At 41.0% G+C, this 17,320-nt stretch overlaps 1 protein-coding gene across 1 annotated transcript; it reads left to right on the top strand.

Moving 5' to 3' along the window:
* The first annotated feature begins 1,137 nt into the window (after positions 1-1,137).
* Positions 1,138-14,774, top strand: TRAM1 (translocation associated membrane protein 1). The gene is made up of 11 exons (XM_042869144.1): positions 1,138-1,339; positions 3,544-3,607; positions 4,231-4,352; positions 4,541-4,657; positions 5,656-5,714; positions 6,075-6,159; positions 8,467-8,537; positions 8,626-8,730; positions 9,360-9,503; positions 10,562-10,722; positions 14,594-14,774. The coding sequence occupies exons 1-11, from the start codon at positions 1,217-1,219 to the stop codon at positions 14,665-14,667; spliced, it is 1,125 nt and encodes a 374-aa protein (XP_042725078.1). The 5' UTR covers positions 1,138-1,216; the 3' UTR covers positions 14,668-14,774.
* The last annotated feature ends 2,546 nt before the right edge of the window (positions 14,775-17,320 follow it).

Genomic DNA, 17,320 nt, shown 5'->3' with positions numbered 1-17,320 from the left:
GGAATGCTTGTTCAGTTTGAACTACTTTCATATATTAAAAAAAAAAAAAGGAGGAAAAAAATAGTTTATTCTGTATTCTAAGTATCCCAGACCATCTCCAATTACTGAGTATTCCTGTCTCCATGACTTAATAAACTTTTACAGAGCCTCTGAGCATCTTCACAGATTTTATTTGTTTAGAGTAGCTCTGGTTCTGGAAAGACCTGATTTAATGCTTGAGCCTGAACATAAATCTAGTTTATATTGGCAGGTGTCGTTCAGAAAGCTGGTCATGGCCTGGATGTGGTGTGCACTCTGCTCTGGCAAGCCAGAACCCACCCTCACACCACTCAGCTTCAGCCATCAGGTATGCTGGAGACTATTCTCCAGTGGGAGTATCTGTCAGGACACCTTTATTTGCCTTCCCTTTTCTTCCATCTGGACTGATCTTTCTCATATACATACATATCTTTTTTAAATTAAGAGCAGGCTTTTGTTTTGGGGCAATTGGGTTTGGGTTTTTTTGGTTGTGTTTTTTTTTTGTTTGTTTGTTTTTTTAATTATTCACAGGCTTTTGATATCTCTTCTCCATAACATATTTCTGATTTAGAAATTTTTTTTTTACCCCTCTCATGGGATAACTTTTCTTGTCCTGGGATTCCAGGGTGTTTGGATGTGTGTTGTTCCAGGCTGTGGGCTGGCAGGAATCTGCTGTTATTCATACCCTGAGGCCGTGCCCTAGCCATAACCCTAACAAACCCAGCGCGTTCCGTTTCTTAACGATATCCTTCGTTTCCCCCGACGTCCAGCTAGGAACGGCCTAATAGAAACTAAACTTCGCAGAGAGAGGGAGGAGAACGAAACCGAAGGCGGCTTTGGGCAACGCAGAAGCAGGGCCGGCGAAGGCAGCCACAGCCACGTAGCGCCACCCGAGCAGCCCCGGCCGGCCCTCAGCCAGCCGTCGGGGCCCGCGAAGCGCCGGGCCACCGCCTCCCCGCGGGCGGGCCGAAGACCCCTCCGGCCGGCAGGGGCGCTGGCGGGCGGCGGCGGGGGCCGCTCCCGGCGGCCGGGCAGCGGAGGAAGGGCCGCGCGGGGCCGCGGCGGGCGGGGCGGGGTGAAGCGGCGGCTGCTGCCATTCCTCTGCTGCGCGGCCGCCTCCTCCCACCCGCCTCTTCCTGGCCGCAGCGAGAGCTGTGCTGGCAGCGGGGAGGCGGCGGCGCCCAGCTCCCGGCCCGCCATGGCGATCCGCAAGAAGAGCAACAAGAACCCGCCGGTGCTGAGCCACGAGTTCATCGTGCAGAACCACGCCGACATCGTCTCCTGCATGGCTATGATCTTCCTGCTGGGGCTCATGTTCGAGGTGAGACTCCCGCTCCGTCCTCCTCTCCGCCGGGAGCCCGGGCGGCCCGGGGGCGGGCGGCATCGCGGTGCCGCGATCGCGGCCGTACGGCGGAGCCCGGGCGGGCGCCGCGTCCCCGCTCCCCGGGGCCCGGCCCCTCCGGGAACGCCCTCTTCGGCGCGGAGACGCGCTGCCCGCCGCAACCGTCCTCGCGAGCGAGACGGTGCCCCGCCGCCGCGAGGAGCCGAGGCGCGCTTCCCTCCGCCGCGCCGGGGTTACGTGGCACTCGGCCGGGGGAGGGGTGCGCGGCGTGCGGCCGCGCTCGGACCGGGGGAGGCGGAGGGGGGCGGCGGGGAGGCGCGGCCCGGCCCTGCCCTGCCTCACCGCGCTCTTTGTGTGCGCTGCCCGGGCGGCCCCGCCGGCACTACGACTCCCGTGAGGCCGCGCGCCGCCGCGCGGCCCGCAGGGGGAAGGGCGGCCGGCGGTGACGTGTACCTACGGCCGCCGCGCGGGCAGCGGGGCGCGAGTCCCCCGGCGGCCGCCGCCTGGCTTTGGTCGGCCCGGCCCACGTGGCCTGCGGAGCTCCCGGTTCCCCGGAAACCCTCCCCGACCCGGCCGCTGAGCTGAGCGTGCCGTGCTGGGTTCCCTTGTGAGGGATCCCCGAGATGTTCCCAGAGTGCCCTATCGCGGCAGGACACGTCCGCCACGCGGCGCGGTTGTGGCTTTTCAGAGTCCCAGCCGGTGGCCGTTTTACCCACGCAGATGACTTTCGGCAGTTTTACCCGGCCTTTGTGCTGCTCAGGTGTAGGATTTGAAAAACTCCCAACGTCTGAAAAGATGGGACACACTAAGAACGCTGCTTTGTGTGATTTTTACTACCAAAAGTCACCAGAAATCACACCGTGCCTCACAGTGTGGTTTTAAGGTTAAAGATACGGACCTAAACCCTTCCCTTGTGTGTATGCTTACTGTTTATTCACCACATTGCTGCTAGCATTGAGTGTGCCGAAGCCTTTGTCTCTTCGACATTTCTCAGAAAATCTCTCTGATTTTCACTTCACGACATTTATTTTCTATCTTGGCATAGAGGGACCATGTACCTCCATTGTTACACATACAGTGAGGCTGAACAGATTGCTAGGTCTCTGAAATGCTTTGCGTACAGGCCTTAGAAATCATCTGCCGCAGTTAGTGCTGGTATGGTACAGTATTGATGCGGTCCTCACAGAATCACGGAATGGCCCAGGTTGGAAGGGACCTCAAGGATCATGAAGCTCCAACCCCCTGCCACAGGCAGGACCACCAACTTCCCATTTAGTACTAGACTAGGCTGCCCAGGGCCTCATCCAGTCTGGCCTTGAACACCTCCAGGGACAGGGCATCCACAGCCTTTCTGGGCAGCTTGTTCCAGCACCTCACCACTCTCATGGTAAAGAACTTCCCTCTGACATCCAATCTAAATCTTCCATCTCTTAACTTAAAACCATTTCCCCTTATCCTGCTGTTACCAACCCTTGTAAAGAGTTGGCTCCCCTCCTGTTTATAGGCTCCCTTTAGGTACTGCCTTGCCCTTGCTTAGCTGAACAGCATTAGCTGAGTGAGGCTTGGTATGGCATGTCGGAACTGGCTGGTGGTGTGAGTCCTCTGGAGGCTCCTTCCACAGTCCTGAGTAGTGGAATAAATTCTGGCAGACTAGTTGGGTTCCCAGAAGTTGCGCAGGGTTGGTTCCAAGGAAAACTCCTAGTTTATGGAGTGCTTGTTTCAGTGAAAAAGATATAAAATTTTTTAAGAAAAGTCCAATTTCTTTTGAGCCATAATAATAATTTAGTGGGTTATCTTCAGGTAGCAAAATGTCTTACACTTGAAAATTGTTATTGATGAACAAGAATTGCTGCTTTTGTTTTCTTCTTTGAAGGTATCATCTCCCTGCCCAGAAAAGACTTCAGAACAAACATTTTCTGCTTCTCTCTTCTATTGTGAATTTCGTTTTTTCTTGCTGTCCCTCATGAAGAGGAATTTTTGAGGGTATTTCTGTAAACAAATCTATGTGGTCTCTTTTGCCTTCAGAAAGCCAGATGAAGTGGCGTGATGATGGGAGTTGGCTGTTTTCTTGGGAGGAGGAGACATGCTTGGGGAAGAGTGCTAAAACTGGGGGGTAAACATCTTCAGTTTAAAATAGCTTATGTCGGTGAGATTCGACAGCACTTCTGTATTTTCTTTTCCAGATTACAGCAAAAGCAGCTGTCATTTTCGTCACTCTTCAGTATAACGTTACCATTCCTGCCACAGGTATGTGCTTGCAGGTGGTTGGTTAGTCATGGGCTGTTATCCTCAGACACTGCTAATGTGTTGTATGCCCTAAACTGAGAATAAGTTACTGAGTTTAAATGAACAGTACAGAGATTTTAAGGACTTAATATAAATTGTTTTGGTAAAACTTCCAAGGAATCCATTCTGTCATTTTGTGAATTGCATTAGGGAAAATGTTTCTGCTCTGCTGGGTTTGTTCTTGATCCTGAAACCCAGTCTCGGTGGTTAATAAGTTCATGTTCTTACTCTGGTTATGCAAGTGATCTGTTCTACTTAGTGTGTGGGGACGGGGGGGGAGGGTTGATAGTTTAACATAATTTTATAGTTCCCTTTCAGTGCATTTGGCTAAGCTTCCTAAGTGCACTTAAGTTTCCATTTTTATATTACATCCTTCCAAAATCAAATTGAGTTTGTGATGCGATGGAGAAGATTATTGTAAATGGAGTCTAGTGACCTAGCTCAGGGTGGTGGTTTAATTTGACTTATATTTGTTCAGCTGACAACAAATGACTTTTGCCTGAAAGGTTTCACTTTAAGAAACAAACTTATTGGCAATAAAACTGTATCAGTGCCTAACAGTTAATTCTGTTTTTGTCTTCTAGAAGAACAATCTGCAGAAACAATCTCTCTCTATCACTATGGCATCAAAGACTTGGCTACAATTTTCTTTTATATGCTCGTAGCAATAATCATACACGCTATTATTCAGGAGTATGTATTGGATGTAAGTACAAAATACTAATTCCTTTCATCAAGATAGTAGATTAGACTTTGACTGTTAACTTAAAAGCTTTAATGCTAAAATTTACCTTTAAAATGCTGAAACATTTATTGGAAGTTTCAGATGTTCTAATGCTGGTAACAGCTAATGTTAAGTACAACAACATAAATAACAGTGGACTTTCATTTCAGAAAATTAACAGGAAAATGCACTTTTCCAAAACAAAGCATAGCAAGTTCAATGAGTCTGGACAACTTAGTGCGTTCTACCTTTTCTCCTGTGTTTGGGGCACGAGTATTCTTGTCTCTGTAAGTACACTTCCTCTTGTGTTTCTCATAAGACTGCAACTTAGCAAGACCAGTAAGTTTTCAACTTATCCTAATTTTAGCTGATTTTAATATTAAAGCACGGGCATGTTTCAGAATTCAGTGTGAATTGTATCAAAATTAAGTATGAAGTCCAGTAGTGTTACTGTTGCTCCATCTCAGTAAATTGAATTTGCTGTCAAATGAATAAAATGTGATTTTTAAGCTCTATTAGGGTACTTCATTCTCCATAGTTTTTCTGTGTTGGTTCATCATTCTAAAATAAATGTTTAATGTATTAGTTATGCAGTCCATTTTGGCAGCCTAGGGAATGGGCAGTGGACAAGTTGCTGTAGGCTTAGGTGAGCCCTGTCAGATGCTATGCCCTTTGCTAGCACTGGGCTGTGTTTGTGCTCACCCCACTTTCTGCTTTTAGAAGAAAGGCATAACCCATCTCTTGTTCCCACTTACACAGGTGCTCAGGGAGAAGTATGTGGTTCATTGTAAGCTCCTAAATTATTCTTCCCTTACAGGAGTATAACCTATTGTTTAATTTGAAAGCTCATTTTCTAACGATGATTATAGAAACTTAAAATTTTCAAGAAAAAGGTAGAGTAGAATCTTTTTCTGTAGCACAATGACTCCTAAAAAACTTTTCTTCTCCTAGTTAAGCTCAAAGCTTGTCAGCAGTTTACAAGGGAAGACTTCTATCTGTGGTGATGTTGAAAGAACCTCCAGCTCAGAAGGAATCTTTTCTTCAATGAGCACTTGAATTGTTTATTGTTCCTTATTTTTTTTTCCTTTTAGGCTAATACAGTTATGTTTTGTTGTTTTAGTTTTGTAAATGGCAATGTATCAATCTGCAGCTTTTAATTGCGTGTCAGTATTTCTGTGTGCACGCATCAGATGTATAAAAATACATGTATGTGTGTCCCTTCGTTATTTCTAACTAGGAAACAGCAACGCTGTGTGACTTCAGAAGCTGTGCTTTTGTTTTTTAGGAGAACTATATATCAGATCCAACCTCTCTGTGGAGGGACTACCCACACACTCTGATTCCGTAAGGCCTCTTCCTTGAAGGACGGTTCTGGGGGAGGAAAGGGGTGTTGGCATTTTGAAGTCATATGGAAATTGCTGAAATTAAATTTGTCACTGATGTATTTTTTGTTTGTATTGACAGAGAAGCTTTATTCCCTGTCAGTGGGGAGTATACATTAATCCTTCTGCAGGCTGTTTATTTATAAAATGAAGCTGTGGTGAATTTGATTATTTGATCTTTCTGAGAACAAAGCTGACTGGCAACAAGGATCTCTGCTTCTCTTTAGAGATAGCGATTAAATGTATTCACTAGAAAGTTTCTGGAACATTTTAAGTTTATGAAGAGAAAGTAATATTCTTCAATTCTTGCTGTATTGTACAGGTTTCAAATGAAGTTTTTCTACATCTTACAGTTGGCATACTGGTTTCATGCTTTCCCAGAATTGTACTTCCAGAAAACTAAAAAAGTAAGTTCAGAAAGCAAATGGAAAGAATGCCAAGCAAAGCAGCTGGAATAGTGGAGTGATTCATCTGTTTGGGAAAGTGTGTTACCCTACATTTGCAACCCCTTTCTTATCTGTGTACTTAAGCTTTTCCTTATTGGAATTTTGGTGCTCTGATGTACACGTGAGAAGCAAGTGTTTTGTTTTCACTTAAACCCCGTATTTCTGAAGTAAATTCACTGTGTGTCTGTTGTGTAAATACAAATCAGTAGCATATCCCATCTGCTAAAAGAACTTGAATTTTCCTTTGAACAAATGATTGGGAGATTGTTTCAGAATCTTTTCTTGTTTTCTGTAATTACTTGTCTGAATAATCTCATTGAAATACAGAAATGCTTCAGGAATCACAATACAGGTATTCTATTCAATATAGGTATTGAATAGAAGCAGTGAATAATGTGCTAAATCCAAGCACTATAAACTACTGGGATTTGTTGTAAATACCACTGTCCTCAGCAGAATTTCTAGTTAGTAGTGCAGTGAGTGTTTGAACAGCATCTTTGCCACATGAGAGTTTTGTCCATTGTATTTCTCAGAATTAACTGCTCACATTGAGTTCACTGTAGATTTCTGTAGCAGTTTTTGCTTTTCTTGACCAACACAAATAGTCTGTTCGCATGTTCTTTGCTCAGGCTGTCTTTGCATGCACAGCTTCCTTTTAAAAACTCTTCTCTTGTTGCTCTGTGACTAGATTGAGTTTCTGCTGTCAGGATTCTGCTTCATTCAAGGAAATGAAATGTATGTTAGGTAACCACAGGTCTTTATTCCAGGACCTAGAGCAGGCTTGGGAAAGTAGTAATGAGGTTTGTTTTCATGCTGATTGCAGTATCAGCAGTGATGTTATGCAGGTATTTCAGCTGATGCTCCAATATTGCCACACTGGGGCAGTGATATCTCTAGAACTTGACTTAATATTTAAGTATTGGTTGGCTCTGTTTTTTGTTTGCTTTAATGTGACTTTATGAAAGCTGCCAGAAAGTGGCAGAAATGCTGTATGCTTAATAGTAGTATTTTGTTTGGTCATTTGGGTTTTTAGTTTTTTGGTTAAGTTTTAAGGCTATTTGTTTTATTTTATCACATTTCGAGTTGACACCCCCTTACCACAGTTTCACCTCTCCTGTCTTGACTTCGCTGCCTTATTTCTCATGCAGGAATTGGCTGCTTTTGCTCAGGTCCAGTTATTTCTACTCCTGACATTTAAAAAAGAAAAATATAGGGGGTTCTCAACTCTGCTTTTTGTTTAGTGGTGGATAACTCCACCTGAGTAATTCCAATAGGCCTTAAGTCTGACAGTTTATGTAAGCAGGCAGCTGAGGCTATTTAAATGTTACCTTTGTTCCGAAAATAAAGTGCAAAAGGCTTGTTCTGGTACTACTTGGAGAACCACAGTGTTTGCAGTGAGTACACTCGTGTTTTCTCTGCACAACCTGTTTTTTGTTTTCTTTGGGATCACTTAGGTTTTTAACTGTATTCCCTCTCTCTGAGTTGTTAGGTGTTGTAACAGCTATTTCGTTTTGTCAGCTTTGAGGTAAAGTATTGGAGATGTAGAGTAGATCTTAAAGGATGACATTTTTAGGAGGTTTTCTTGTGTTTCTTTGGTTGGTTGCATTTACGTGCGTGCATGATAAAACTGAAAGCCCCTTACCTGAAGCGTAGGGACAAATGAGCACAGATGGATGTATTCTACCTACCATTTCAGAATGGATACCCATGCTGTGATCTGGTATACTTCAGTGAGTTTTCTTTTCTCAGGTGGTGTTTGTATCACTGCTTAGTAATGTTATTCTGTTTACTGCCAACAATGTGCCAAAATCATGAGTGATCTTGAATTTTTTAAATGCACAACAACAGTTGTAAACTTCTTTTTGGTTCATAGACTTTTGTTCTATTCCTGTAACGATCTGACAGAATCAGAATGGCAGAAAACGTGTCAAACTACAGAAGTTTATCTGGAGATACAATAATTCCTACCAATTATGTACTTATTGTAGTAACTGCTGCAAGTTCAGATAAGTCTTAACAAAGAATTAAATTCATCTTTTGAAATGCATTTTCAAATGCATTTTCTCACAAAAGTGTATGTAAAAAAATGCAGTATGTTACTGGTAAGTAAGCAGTAAGTGGTGTGGAATTAGATGGAGTAACTCAGTGCCAAAACAGGCCACGTGGGGTAGCTGAGAAGATGATAATTTCTAGGACTAGGAAGCAATCTGTATTGTAACATCATATAGCGTTGTGTGTAATGTATGTTTATTTGTTTCTTTTCAATAGGAGGATATCTTTCGCCAAATTGTCTACATTGGACTTTATCTCTTTCATATTGCTGGAGCCTATCTTTTGAAGTAAGTAATGTATGAGGTTTTATTGTCTTCAATCACTGTCCTAAAATGTAACAAAGCATTTGAATGGCTGTTCTATTTGTTTTAATAGTCTGACCCACCTTGGACTTGTTCTCCTGGTATTACATTACTTCGTTGAATTTCTTTTCCACATATCTCGTCTTTTCTACTTTAGTGATGAAAGATACCAGAAAGGGTAAGTAGTCAGCAGTTTTCAAATTCAGGTAACCTCTGTCTTGCAAGCCTCGTGCATTTTAACTAAGCAGAAGCCAGGATTACAGGGAAGGTTGTCTTGTATTTCCTTAGAGGCCACTGTCCTCCAGACTAAAAAAAACTTTTTTTTTTTTTAACTTACTGTCCTGTATAAGTAGATGTTAGTAGCTATGTAAAATGGAGTTAAATCTCATACTACTTTTATTAAAAGCAAAAATAAACCATTTTCCAGGTACAAGTCTTGTAGAAAAGGCAACAGCCTGGGCTGCTAATGCAGTCAGTTCTAAATAAACTCTTAACACACTCATGTTCTTATAGTCACGGGAGGCACTTTCTGTTGAGATACAAATAATTTTCAGAACAAAGTTTTGGTTTGTAGGAAAAAAAATCCTAAGTGAGGCGTTTCTTAATTTTTGTCTTCTGTAATAACTGAAAATAAAGGATTAGGACAAGTGAAAAATAACTGAGTCGAGTTCTTAACTCTCAGATGAGTTCTTAGAGTTAAGAGTAACTATTTGCCTTGTATATAACTTGTATAACTTGTTATAACTATATAACTTGTGCTGTGAGCAGAGAATTCATATATAGTGTTTGTGGTCTTTCTCTTTGCAGATTTTCACTGTGGGCAGTCCTTTTTGTTTTGGGAAGGCTTCTCACCTTGATTCTTTCTGTCCTCACTTTTGGCTTTGGTCTGGCAAGAGCAGAAAATCAGCAGCTGAATTTCAGCACTGGAAACTTCAATATCCTGGCTGTTAGGTACAGTAAACTTGGGATGGTTCCTAAGCATGATCTGTAAGCCTGTGTTAAACCTGTGTAGTGTTAATGCTAGTAGTACTGAATGGGATCAGTGGGCATGGCTTTGGTTTTAAAAAAAAAAAAAAAAACCAAAAAGCTTGTCAAGCACATTGAAGTGAATGGAAGAATTTACAGTCTGTCACTGAGAAATCTATAACTGGTTACGAGTTAGGAAAATAAAACAAGATTAAAAGGAATATCCAGCTGTAGAGATGCCTTTCACACCTCAGAGTTATTAAATCGAACTATAAATAATTGCAGTGACAATTGGACATCATATCCAAGCATCTTTGAATCTGGTTGAAGATTCTCACCTCTTTCTCTGCCTTTATTATGACTTTTATTGCTGCTGCCTGATGCAATGGTTGGTTCGGCCAACCATTCAGCCTTTTTATGAATTAAATGCATAAAAGGAATTTATTAAAACATTGCCAGTGTCCACAGTACCCTGCAGTCTAACTATTCAGAACTGGAGGACCCGTGTTCCATCCTGGAGGAGTTCAGGGTGAGATTGGATGGGGCCCTGGGCAGCCTGGTCTAGTATTAAATGGAGAAGTTGGTGGCCCTGCCTGTGGCAGGCGGCTTGGAGCTTCATGATCCTTGAGGTCCCTTCTAACCCTGGCCATTCTGTGATTCTGTGTTCTGGTGACAGGTACCTTGAGTGTTAGAGAAAGGAGAAAGCAGAAAAGAAACTTACTGCTTCTCAGTTCTGATGGAAGTATGGAGTCTTTGCTCTTAGTACACATCCAGTTTTGTTCTGCTGTGTTAAGCCCACTAACTCTTGCATCTGTGGAAAAATGGGTGTTAGGAGGAGGAGAGGAAAACCTCCTAACCAGAAAGCAAGAAACATTTACTAATGTGTAGTCCAGAAAGAACAACTCTGTTGCACTGGAGGAAACAAAGTAAAAAGGCCGTTTCTGATGTACAAAAAAAACTGTATGATGTGCTATTCTGCTTTCCTTTTTTCTTTGAACAACAAGGTGGACTTACTGCTGAACCTGTACCTGTTTCTTTTTCAGAATCAGCGTGCTGGCCTCCATCTGCTTGGCTCAAGCATTTATGATGTGGAAATTCATTAATTTCCAACTTCGGAGATGGAGAGAGCATTCTTCTTCTCAGCCTCAATCGGTGAAAAAGAAGTTTGTCACAGCTAAAGGAAAGACTTCCAGAAAAGAAAGAGGTTTGTATTTTCAAGTTTCCTGTTACTTTGGTGTCTTGAAAGCAACTTCAGATTACAGAGAACCTTTTATGATAAAACTGCTGAAGTAATTTCTGTGTTCTGCTCTCCAATGGGAAGGTTCAGTTGCAGAAGCAGTATTGGTGAATTTATTTTATTGATTAAAAAAAAAAAAAATCTTGATCTAGAAAAAGTGGGCTTGGCTTTGTTTTGTAATTGATGGAATGAAGGAATCACTGTTACAGTTATTGCAGCTTTGCAATTTATTGTGTCTAATCTTATTGCATGAAATCTGTCGTGCTCATGTTGTTTACAGTTTTAAAAAGGGAGGAGACATTTTTTAGATGTTCCCATGATCGCTCGTAAGTTCTTCTTTCTTGCAGTGAATTTCAGGCATATTTTTCAGTGCCACTGAGTGAAGATCCAGTAAATAAGCTCATGTTGGGCTGTCTTTACTAATAACAGCATTTTGATGTTTCTTTTAAAGGCGTAGGTAACAACTGCTTACTACTTTAAGAGCTTTTGGAAATGAATTGATGGTTTGTGTCACTCTTAGGGGAAGATGAAAGATGAACAGTCTGCCATTTCCTCCAATGAAATTATGTACTCAGTTTACGTAGATAAATCTGTTGTACAGTTGAGCTTCTATGTAGTTAAGTGCTAGCTTGAATAATTCCTGAACTTCTTTGAAACAGTCACCTCAAAAGCTTATTTCCACATGATCTTTTGCTTGTTGCTAACCTCTAATGCTTTTTCAGTACATTGAATTTACTGCATGAAGACAGTTGTACTGAGAACTGAGATGTGTCAGAGGTGGATTTTCAACTTTTAAGGTGTCTTTTTTGTATTAAAGTCATGCTTTAGATTGTTTCTTACATCATTTTGGTTGTTTTCGATTAGCACTATTTTGTGTTTGTCCATTGTTAGTTTTTAGGTTTTGTTGCCCATTGCTAACATGCACATATTTTTACTTCAGCTGACAGATTTCAGACCTTGATTTTTATATTATTTTATTATTTTTGAGTTTGTTTTGGGTTCTTGGTGGGCAGAGTGTAGGTTTTTACAATATACATGAGGTGGTGTGTATATGAGATGATGATCTCCCTCTCTGCTCTGCCTTCGTGAGGCCCCATCTGGAGTTCTGCATCCAGATCCAGGGCTCCCAATACAAGAAAAACAGGGAGCTGTTGGAGAGGGTCCAGAGGAGGGCCATGAAGATGATCAGGGGGCTGGAGCACCTCCCCTACAAAGACAGGATGAGGCAACTGGGCTTGTTCAGCCTGGAGAAAAGAAGGCTGCGGGGTGACCTCATTGCAGCCTTTCAGTACCTAAAGAGAGCCTACAAACTGGAGGGGAATCAACTCTTTGAAAGGGTAGATAACAGCAGGACAAGGGGAAGTGGTTTTAAGTTGAAGGAGGGGAGATTTAGGTTGGTTGTTAGGGGGAAGTTCTTTACCATGAGAGTGGTGAGGTGCTGGAACAGGCTGCCCAGAGAGGTTGTGGATGCCCCGTCCCTGAAGGTGTTCAAGGCCAGATTGGATGGGGCCCTGGGCAGCCTGATCTAGTATTAAATGGGGAAGTTGGCAGCCCTGCCTGTGGCAGGGGGTTGGAACTTGGTGATCCTTGAGGTCACTTCCAACCCAAGCCATTCTGTCATTCTGTGATACTAGAAAAAAATAGGAGTGGCATTTTTATCAATAGAACTTGTAGGTGTCCGACTGAATCAGAGCTTAATGTTCATTTATTACTTTGTTTTACTTGTGGAATTCGTTTATATATCTGCTATTTAATCAGTGAGTTAAAATGTTTAAACTTTTCTTAAATTTCATTGATTTAATTTGGTAAACTTGTAGTTAACTTGAATTATGATTGAATTCACATAATAATTGAGCTATGACTGCCTTAAAGACCCAGGAATTTTGCAGCTTATTTTAAATTGGAATTCTAAAGAAAAGGTTGATCCCAAAGGCTGGTGTTGTTTTAGACGTTTCTGTTTGGAAGATTCCTGTAACAGTGTTAACTCAGAACATTTGCACAAGATATGGTATTTCTTTTTCTAAGAACTAAAACATGCAATTAAGTTGCATTTCAAACAGGTTTTTTTGATGTTTATTTGGGGGGGGAGCTGCATGTGAGTGCGGCAGGCTGCATTTGGGGAGCCAGGACACAAAATGCCTTTCTTTTAGACTGTGCCAGAAGCAAGCAATAGTAGTGGGAAAATGTTGGTGATGTATGTGTGATGCCCAGCACTTGCTGATTTGTGTTCTTTCTTTTCACTTGTTTTGACTTAACTGTTAAGAGAATATGATCTCTGCTGGTTTGGATCTAGATTACTATTTGTAAGCTTTATAAATCAAGAATAACCAAATTTTTTTGAGAGGAGCCCGAAGAAGCCTGACATAAGCTTGAGATGATGGTGTCATTTACAGCCAAATAAAGAGGCTCTGACTGTTCCTCTATGGCTGATCAGGCCTGTGACCAGTTTCTTTCTCACTCGTGTTGTTGCTTGGTTGATTGGTTTCGTTTTTTGTTCTCCTTTTTACTTCAGTTGCTTGTTAGCATGCATGGGAGCTTTGGGTGAAGGAAAGGAGGGGAGAAGGAATATCTGCAGTTATTTCTGTGGATTGGCCACTCCTTCTGATGATCTGCAGCATTTTTGGAGATGAAAAACATGAACTTAACCTGTTATCTGTACGGGAAGGTGTAGTTGCTTTAAATCAAAATGGTGGTGCAAGTTAGTTGAGCAGAGATGCAAGCAGTAAAGCTGACTACGCACTTCTGCTCTTTTGGTCTGTTTTATAAATTTGGTTGCTGTCAGGCAGCAGCTGTGCTTCCGTGGGCTGTGGTGACTTTAAGTAGAGGGGATGCTTTCGTTCATAGCGGTATCGCACTGCTCTGTTCCACTCTTTTGAGGACATGATAGATCCATAGACGTTGGGTCATTGCTGAGAGCAAATGTTTGCTGTGCACAGGTACCACTTGTTGACTATTTCATATTAAAACTCTTGAGCTGACCCAGAAGTGGGATACAAGTAAAGAGCTGCTGATGGTATCAGGTTCTTGCTTTGTGTTCTTAGGTGTCTAAGTCCTATGCTTGAGCTCCTTGTATACTTTTCTTATATTTTAACTGATGTTTTACTTCTGTCCATCTTATCTATTTAAATATTTTCTTCAGAAAATAAATGACCTCTGTATTTTTTTAAGTACGTGATTAATTAACCTTAATTTTTCTATGTGTATAAAAAGCTTGTAAAGGTGAGTAAAGGAGTGCAAGTTTCTTAGGCATTAAAAAATGAAATGGGAAGAAGAATGATATGGGGGGTGTACCATCTGACTCCAGAATTTCACAGGAATGTCTTACCAACAAGTTGAATATTTCTCTTTATCAGAGAATATCTAGATAATGTTGATTTTCAGTTTATAATATATGTAACACAACCATGTCAGTGTTTGGCCATGTCAGCAAACTGTGCTTCAGTTGTCTGAGTAAACGTTGTATTTTGCAGTTGGTAAAAGTTTCGTTATACTGTTGTATTATCATAGAATGGCCTGGGTTGGAAAGGACCACAATGATCATCTAGTTTCACCCCCTGCTTTGTGCAGGGTCACCAACCACCAGACCAGGCTGCCCAGAGCCACATCCAGCCTGGCCTTGAATGCCTCCAGGGATGGGGCATCCACAGCCTCCTTGGGCAACCTGTTCCAGTGAATAAATGGTAATAAATGGTATGGTTCCAGTTATAAATGGTAATGATGAGATTTAACAAAATAGATGCATCAGAGAAGAAGTTAATGACTGTTTAGGACCTACTAAAATGTAGTAAAATAATAAAGTGTCTCATTCTACTTGATTTTTTTTTTTTTTTTTTTGTAGAAAATGGAATAAATGGGACAGTGACCTCAAATGGAGCAGACTCGCCTCGTAGCAGGAAGGATAAATCCTCATAAAACTGGGTTTTATTAAGTTAATTGACAAGTGTCCCCAAAGAATCTGCTTTTTACATGGATGGCCCTTCAGCACTAGAGATGTAATGGATTAAAGAAAATACAAATCATGTTTTTTGATTATTGCTATTGTTTTGTGAAACTTTTTTTAAAAGCCATTTTGACTAAAAGAAAAGGTTTATCTGTCTTCAAACAAACGCTTGGGGGGTGGGGGGACAAAACACTTTTTAAATAACATTGACACTTTTTTAAACACTTACTGTGATGAAATAACTTCACTTAATGAGGATCACTGATGCAATGTATTATTCCTTTCCAGTTTTTGTAATCTTGGTGATATATACTGTTTTCCAACTTCACTTTTTCCTAGTTCTTCAAAACTTCAAATATATTATGAAATTGAAGTAAAAATGTAGTATGCATTTTCGGATACTCTGACTTTTAAGTTAGTTGATTCAAATTCACAGATCAAATTGGAATTCTAGGATCACAAAAGTAAACTTACTTTATTTTGTAGTTGCTAGCTACACGATGTCTGCTCTAAGAATTGCCCCATATCATTAAAACAAAACTGAACTGATTGGAAATGTTGCAGAGTCTTATTGCTCGTTGGTTAGAAATGTCTTACAAGGAACAGAGAAACCTTTCTGAGATAAAGCTTTAGCACTTGAAAATTAGAAGGGAAAAGTGTATGTCATGGAGTTGATTTGAGTAGCACTGTTAACTCCTGTCTGTGCTTTTAAAGTGTACATATCTTGGACAGTTACTGTGCGTTGGACCTTCTTCCAAAACCTGTCTTTCTGATTTTAGAGGGGGGGATTCTTACACTGTGTTGTTTGTTTTAGGTGGGGAGGCATCTAATGCTCCATGAAGAGGGAATTTGTTAGATAAATGGATCAAGTTTTGACAAACATTCCTTTATTCTAAATGCTTTGCCTTGTTTCGCCTCTGTTAGGAAATAGTTTGATTTCTCCTATATATATATTTTTATGAGAGAATATTTAAAAGCTACAACTTCTTAAAACTGGTATATTGTGTGTGCCCTTCGCTACAGCTGGAGGAATCTGGATTTAAGATTTTTTCCATTATCTGTCTTTCAGAATTGTATTAAATGTGAAGCCTTGTCCAGTTAATTTTTCAATTTAATATGCAGTTAATGTTTTTCTCGTGTATCCTTTTGTAATGGGAACCATTTGACTTGGGAATGAGTTAAAGATTTTTATTCAGTCTTGACGAGTTACTAAATCAGGCTTTCAGGTTAACCCCAGTGTTAGAATGCTTATGGATTTAGTAGGAGTGATTATAAGCAATCAAACTGAGAAATAAACAGATTAACTAAAAATTGTTACTTTAATTGAGTTTATGCCCAACAACAACAAAAAATCTGCATTCTGTATCTTACACAGTTCGGTTGCTTACTATACAGAATAAAATTTCTAGTGCAAAATATTGACTACATGTAACTATCTGTTCTTCAGTCATACAGTGCTATTTAGTGTTACTACCATTTAATTTGTTACGTGTTCCAGGCAGTTCAAGTCACAGTTTTGAGTACTTGCTTCACAGCTCCTGAAGTGTACTTGACAGACTTGGACTTACTTAACTTGAGAACCCTGGAGCTGCACGCCCTTTAATGCTCCCAATCTACTTCAGTAGGTGTAGTTATTTTTACGTACTGATGGAAAAAAAGAAAACTCAAGTGATGGAACTGTGAGTCTATCCAATCTGACCATGAAACTGGAAATGTGGAATACAGAAATGCTGAGGGAATTGATAAATGAAATACTGCACAAAATCACATTTCACATCTGATATTTCTAACAGACGTGCATAGATTCTGCGTGCCTTGCTCTCAAGTTGTACCTTAAGCCAAAAGGGGCAAATGTTTAAAGTTTCTTGTCTGGTACTTTGACTTGTAAATCAAGTTTGCGTGTGATATATCCGGTTGTCTTGGTATTGTCAGAATCATAAGAGATGGAGAAAGAAATTATAGAGGGTGCTTTTAAGGTACTTCTTCAGCTCTTTGATACATTGGAGTCTGAGGATTGTGATTGCTGTGTCCCTAAATGAACTGTTTTTGTAAAGCTCATTGTTTGTCACGGGAGTCTTGAAATGTCAACTGTAGATTCCCTCCTAAAAACTTCAGAAGAGTGTGTTGTTGCCTGTTAATATTGACATTGCTTTTGTCTCCTGTTGGCCTTATGGATGTTCTCGGCCTTTGGACTTCACAAAAAGAATTTTTACTTCCACGATGGCTTGATCTTCATCTTTGCCTTATGGGACTTGTTGCTTTCTGATGAGTAATATAGAATGATTTCTCTTGTTCTTGCGTTTGAACAGAGCATTGAATGCCAGTTTCTTTCATCTTCTTACGTCATAGTTAAAAATGCCCATTCATAGTTTTGGAGGAGGCATTCCTGACTTCCTGCAGAAGCAATAATTTTTTAATTTCTACCTTGTGCTGAAAACCTCTGTGAATTTAGAACATTTTGAGATTTCTGTTTCCGATTTGTTACTTGCTTTGGCATAAGGTTGTTCTTTCCTGTTTGGATAACTTCTTTTGAGTTGCTTGCAGTCTGATTTTCAAACCTTATCGCATTTCATCTCTCTTTGTAATCTGGGATTCATTAGGATAGGAGATTAGTTGTTTAATAAT

This window comes from Lagopus leucura, unplaced genomic scaffold, assembly GCF_019238085.1.
Source record: "Lagopus leucura isolate 7727_CA_CO unplaced genomic scaffold, USGS_WTPT01 Super-Scaffold_100002, whole genome shotgun sequence".
NCBI classification, from domain to species: Eukaryota; Metazoa; Chordata; class Aves; order Galliformes; family Phasianidae; genus Lagopus; species Lagopus leucura.
Note: the sequence above shows the minus strand (reverse complement) of the source record. Positions and strands in the feature narration are given on the sequence as shown.